The sequence below is a fragment of the Phaethon lepturus genome, unplaced genomic scaffold (assembly GCF_000687285.1).
Source record: "Phaethon lepturus isolate BGI_N335 unplaced genomic scaffold, ASM68728v1 scaffold26396, whole genome shotgun sequence".
Classification (NCBI taxonomy): domain Eukaryota; kingdom Metazoa; phylum Chordata; class Aves; order Phaethontiformes; family Phaethontidae; genus Phaethon; species Phaethon lepturus.
Window position 1 is genome coordinate 622 of NW_010545995.1, and position 6,422 is coordinate 7,043.

At 49.1% G+C, this 6,422-nt stretch overlaps 1 protein-coding gene across 1 annotated transcript; it reads left to right on the plus strand.

Moving 5' to 3' along the window:
• Positions 1-4: 4 nt before the first annotated feature.
• SOWAHD (sosondowah ankyrin repeat domain family member D) lies at positions 5-571 on the plus strand (the record flags this gene model as incomplete). The annotated part of the gene is made up of 2 exons (XM_010289162.1): positions 5-154; positions 251-571. Coding segments are annotated over 2 exons (471 nt in total), but the record flags the coding sequence as incomplete, so codon positions are not given.
• Between the last annotated feature and the right edge of the window lie 5,851 nt (positions 572-6,422).

Sequence of the window (6,422 nt, forward strand, 5' to 3'; positions counted from 1 at the left end):
GGAGTGTCTGCTGCCGGTGGCCCAGGGCGACGCAGACAACATCGTCAGGCTGCTGGACCTGGATCCCAGCCTGCTGACCAGGAAAGACTTTGTGACGGGTTTCACCGCTCTCCACTGGCTTGCCAAGCACGGCCACCATGAGAGCTTCATCCAGGTCATCTCCCATGCCCAGAAGAAGGGCTATCCCGTCGATGTGAACATCCCCACGGCCAGTGGTGGGCTCACGCCCTTGCACCTGGCTGCCCTGCAGGGACACGAGCTGCTCATCAAAGTGCTGGTGGGAGCTTACGGGGCGGATGCCAGCCGCAGAGACCACAACGGGCGCAAGGCTTGGCAGTACCTGAGGGCAGACACCCCCAGGGAGCTGAAGGAGCTGGCAGGGGCCTTGGAGGAGGACTTGGTCCAGCTGCGCTCTCACAACACCAACAACAACTGTAAGTCATCCAGAGAGGCCAGGGCAGGGCGGGACTGTGTGGATGCCGGGGCCAAGGGGAAAGCCCAGCACTCCTGGAACCTGTCGACCCTCCGGGACTTTGTCAGACAGGCGTTCACGTTCTTCCAAGAGCGCTGAAGCTCCCCTGGCCCATTTGCCTGCACACACAGGCTGAATAGCAGCCAGACGAGCCTGCAGGGAGCTGGGAACTTGGCAAGGGCCGGCGCTGGAAATTCTGGCCAAGCGGGAATTAACCCCCTCCACAGAGGCACCGCAGGCACCCTGGGTCTCGCGTGGTTTTTTGGGGCTCTGCCGGTGTGAGGTGTGTGGGGCAACAATGGCCATCGGGAGCACTGCCTGGGGACAGCCCTTCCAAAAAACCTCCCATCACCAGTGGGGGTTTTGCCCCCTTGCCCCTGCTGATGGGAACTCCTTGCCTGCAGCCCAGCAGAGCCCCACGGTGGGGTCTCATGCGACAGCCCTGCTGTGGGGAGCTGCTTCTCTGACACCCCGTGTGCCGCGGGGGGGATGCTGACCCACCACGGGAGGTGGTATCCCGTGCTGGGTGCCGGGGGTGGATGTTTGGGCTGCCTGTCCTGGGCTGCCAGCAGACTTCGCGTGTGACCGTACGTTGGTCTCAGTGACTCGGTTCTCCCACCTGTAAAATGAGGCCGTCGGCACTGCCCTGGCTGCCAGCAACGCTGTGAGGTTGGACTAGTCACGGTGCCTCGGTTGCCTGGACAGAGACACTGGCAGAATGTAATTAAATGTTTCACAACCATACTCTGAGATGCCAGAGGCCTGGCACTGGGCTGACAATGGAGAAGCAACTATGGCTTCAGAAACAATCCCCCTCACTTTTTTACATACGCTTCTCTGCCGGCAGGGAGAGCGGGTACAGACAAGCAGACCATGCCACCGAGCTGCAAACGCTTTCCAGCTCCCTGCGAGATCCCTGGATCTCCGCCACATGCGCCTCCTCTGGGTTGCTGTTTGTTCATGTCAGATAAAGCTGTTTCTCAGTAAAGTAAGAGCTGGAGTGCCCGGTTTGCCAGAGGAGGCCGGGCCCAGAGAAGGCTTTCAAAGTGCAGGACAAATCCCCCTGGCAGCCCTTCCCTGGGGACCCCCGTCCAGGCGAGCCTGAGATGCTCAGCCCCACTGGGGATGGGGGCCAGAGCGGAGGAGGGATGCCCGGCAAGGGCGGCATGCAGTGGCTCCCGCAGGGACTGAAGTCCAGGAGCAGCTCTGGAAAGATGACTCATTGCTCAAAGCCATGGAAAAGGTATGAAGTCTGTGAGATTATCTTTGTTGCTACTGAGGTCACGCTCAAAAATGAAACTCTTGAGAAACATCCCCACAGCAGCATAACCCCGCGTGTATGTACCGGTACCTGCATTAAAAGGGCAAAGTTTCTGCTCGCCTGTTTGTGTTTTGTTTGCCAAACAGAGCTCCGCCCAGCTGATTTTAATTTGCTTTTCACATCCTCGAAGGCCAGGGCTGCTTCAAAATATCTTCAGAAAAACAACTGCCCCTTCCTCTTTCTCATCAGCACGAAACCATTCCTACCCCTTTAAATAGCAATCCCATTTGAGAAGTGACTCTCAGACAGCAACTGGGGAGTTTCTGTTCCCCATCACAGAGCGGCAGGCGGCGCTTTCTTTCCAGCTGCCTTTCTGGGGGTCTGCAGAGGTGACCCAGGGATTCGAGATGATCTCTGGCCTGGCTGTGTGGGTGAATTTGCACCTTACTGCAGAAGAGATATGTGGGTAACTCCCTTGGGGGAAGTTGAGCCTGTGGGTTTCACAGACCCTAAGAAAACCCCGTTTATATTCAGATTGTGCTCTGAAATGCTGCTCAGACACTGGAATAACCATGTATCATCATGCAGTGGATGATACATGGAAGAACAGCCTGCAGATGAGCAGATAGTGATCCAGTGACTGGATAGTACTCAGTTCAGGTGACTGAGTGAACACACAGATGTGTCATCTTTTTAATCACAGACTAATCACACACATGTCAGCAGCAGAGACATACAAAACCCACTGGGAATGAATTTTATGCCTGATCTACACTGGTTTTGCAATGCTTTAACTCTAATGGATTAAAGACTACGGCAACATAGCTCCTTCCAGAGCTTCTCTGGCCACATCCATGCCAAGGGACAGCAGGCTGGCTTCTAATGAGTCGTCACACCAGCAAAAACTCCATGAACTGATGTCAAAACATCTGCAATCTTTAGTTCTGGTAACCAAAATACTGTTGGTAAGACAGGTGAGTGCATGTCTGACAAAATATTTTTTGACCTTAGTCTTCTGTCACACTTTTGCAGCAGTGTGCTGTCGGGGAGAGGGTGTGGGACCGCTCTTACTCCCTCCTCTGAGTAAGGCACAGAGTAAACAGCGGAATTAGTGAGAATTTCCTTGAAGGAGCCGTTTCCTTGGCATTTGTACCTGCAGCTTAGTCACACTCCACCACGAAACCTGAACTTCAGAGTTCCATTTGAAAGCAAAATTTAACTGCAAATGCTACACTTAATACAACTAAATGATTTTTAGTACTTGCCTCCCCTTGACAGCTAACCAAACTCCCCTAAAGGCAGCTTCCCCCCCCCCATCTTTTAGTCGTGGGTTTGAAGCTGTATTCTGCTCTGAGGCAAATTAGGCAAGGCACTTCAGAAGGAGCAAGACCAGAGCCCTGCTTCTCGGGGTGGTTTTACAACACACTCATCAACGTCCCCCCCCGCCTTGCCAGCCCTGCAAAGGTTCCTCTCCACAGAGCAAAAAAAGCATCTTCTTCAAATTGCAGCTGTATGTTGTGTTTACCCCAAACACCATGCCACCTCCAGTGACCCAGCCCTCTGTCTCACACGGTTTATTTTCATACCTACAGAGGGGCAGTCGGTTTGGAAATACAGACGTTTAAAAAATATTCCTCAAGTATACAATCAGATCTAACTTTGCTTCTCACTCAGGAAACAAAAGCATATCCACTAAAATTAATGGACTAGAGTATCCAAATTATTTAGATTTTTTCTTTAAAGCTTCTGTTGATGTCTTGGTTATCGTGTGTTAGCCCAGTTCTGCAGAGATCCCTATCCCCGCTGCAACTCTCACAGGGAAGGAGAGGGCAAAGAGAGCTGCCACAGGAGTAACAGAAATCCTTCAAAATCCAGAAGTATTTGCATTGGTTAAGGTTTTGCAGAAGACTGATTTTAATCCAATTTTAATTTGTACTAAATTTACTTTGTGCTATCCCTTAATGTCCAATGTGAAAAGCAGATTGAAATGGGGAAAAATAATATGAGGAGTTATTTGCCAAAGCAGATCCTTGGTAGAAGCTGCTTCCATCTAATAAAAATAGCATTATGTTCCCACAAATGCCATGGAGCAAACTGTCTCTTTCTATTCTCAAGTCCATAAAATTACTTTTTTCCTTCTCAGCCAGGTCCTCATAGACAGAATTAAAGAGGAACTCTGTGAGCAGCTTTGTCTGCCAGCAGTGGTGATGGGGAGAGGCAGGGGATGGCTTGCAGGGCTCCAAGGCTGATCTTCGACACTCAGCAGTGCTGTTATTTCCTAAACACTTGCTTCAAAGGGAAGAGCACGTAAGAGATTTAAAAAACATTGGGGTAAAAGCGTTTGCAGCACATGGGCCCCTGCTGAAACATCTCTGGCAATGCTGTTTGTGGCTTTCCTGTTGCAGTGACTTTACACTTCCCCCGATAAAGTAGAAACTAGACTCTTACCAGACAGGAAAAGAAGCTAGAAGATACCTCTCAGGTGTCCTGAGGCTGGTAAAAATCCTAGCCTTGCTCTCCTGTGCTCACAGAAACTTCTAGCACACCTTAGGAGGGAGGGACTGTTATGAGCTCTGAGCGAGGTGTATATTTGTTATGCATTTATGTGTGCTTGGCATACGCTGCTGCCCAGCACTATTTGCTATAAATTATAAGGCGAAGGAGATAAATCTATTTACGTTCAACATGAAAAGCAGCAACAGAGGTGTGGCAGCCTGAAGCTTCCTCAGGAACTGGGGTGCAACGGCAGGATGAACCCAGAAAAAAGCACTGGAGCACTTCACAGCCCTCAGCCTCAGGGGGGCCTTTGCTGCGGCCAAATCTGAGAACGGGCTCGCACCTTCAGTTATTTCCTGCTGCCTAGCTACCCTAGCTCTGCACCACAGAAGGGAAAGGAGCAGCCACCACACAGGACTCAGGGCTGAGCCACAGCCTCCTCCTCCAGTTCCCTGGGGTAAATAGGTGATGTTTCACAGACCCCAGCGAATGCCAGCATTGGGGAGCTGGAGTGCCAACTACTCTGAATGGTTTAATCCCTTCTTTCCCCCCCCCTTTTTTAAATCGCTGCTAACTCTTCCTTTGAGCAACATCTTGCGTTACTACCCTTCTGCCGAGAATGTTTTAAATTAAGCTGCACCTGTGACTGGCATCAAGACCCATTTTATCAAGCCAACACACAGCTCCAGACAAAACTCCAAAGGTTATTACATATTCTAGGGAACATGTAGACATTATGTACTACAGTCTGTAAGAGTACTGCATTTTGTAGGAGATAAATCTATCCACTGCCCTTGCTGTACTCTTCCCTTTCCTCCTCCTTTCCTCCCTAAATGAAACTTTCTTTCATCTGATTGTTCCACTACACCCACTCCCCAGGCAGAATCTTAACCCCAGGCTCCAAGGGCTGCCCTGCCCCATGTCCTGCTCCTGGTGCTGCAGGGGCCAGACCCACACGGGGTAAGGAGCTGCCATCCTTGGCTGACCGCAGGCATGAGACTCACAAGGAGCCATGTACAGCTAACAAGGGTGGGTTTCAGGAGCAGCCTTGCCAGGAGCAGGATGGCTAGTCTTGATATTCGAGTACCGCTGATTGTTTGCAGTCTCACTCCCTGAGCAAGTATTTGTGAAGTATTTCTGGGCACATCACATTTCAGCATTTGCCCAGTACCATAGTGCTGTCACTCGCACTGTTCAACAGTTGCAGTTCGGACACACTCTTCCATTAACTCAAAAATGTTATCTGACTGACCAACAGGTCTAGCTACACATCACTACATGGTCTATCCTGGATATTCAAAAGGATCATGTGGGAGGTCATGGTGGAGTCAGGAAATCTGCAGCTGTGACAGAAGCCAGCCATAGGGAACATACCACCTTCTTTTACATTATGCTTTATGTTGGATGCATGTAACTAAAGATTGATGTCTTTTAGCATAAGGTTTTCTTGGTTTGGACCCCCCTCAACTACCAGAGCACACCTCAAACAGGATGCCACTTTACCCCAGGACCATTCTTAGTGTGCTTTGCTTTCCAGCCCCATAAAATGCATCCATTGGCTATACAGGTACATCTTTAGCAAATTCTGACAATGCTACTTTTCTTAGTAAGATTTCATAGATCTACCAGAAATGTAATCCAGAGTCTTCCCCGGGGTTAACTAGTATGAGGCTGACACTCCAGAATTACTGTAGCCATGGTGGCCTATGGATCATAAAGTGCATTCTGCCTTTTTCAAACATGCCTCTGAAAGACTTTTTTTAAAGAACTATTTCAGTTTGTCTAATAAAATATTTTCTTCAAATTAACTCTTCTAAAATCCGTTCTGATTTTTACCCCTTTTCTTTAAAAAATTTCTTAATGCTTTGCTCCCAAAGGTTTACAGTTAGTGAGAAGGAAGACACAGCCCACTATCTGGAGAGTGGTCAAGGTTTCTTACACTAAGTGAGATGATATTCACAGTAATGTTAGTTTTTATTCTCTGTTAGTATCCCACCATGTATATGTATGAAATTAATCTCAACAAAGTCATTCAGGTCCACATTTATTAGTAAGCCTGTACACTGTCAATACTCATGATGATGCCTGAAAGAAAGAACGCTAATAGGACAGAGTCTTCATGTTTCAGATGCAAATTAGTTCAAGATTTTCCCAGTTAACATCAATAACCCAAACTAGCTTATAAAAAAAAAC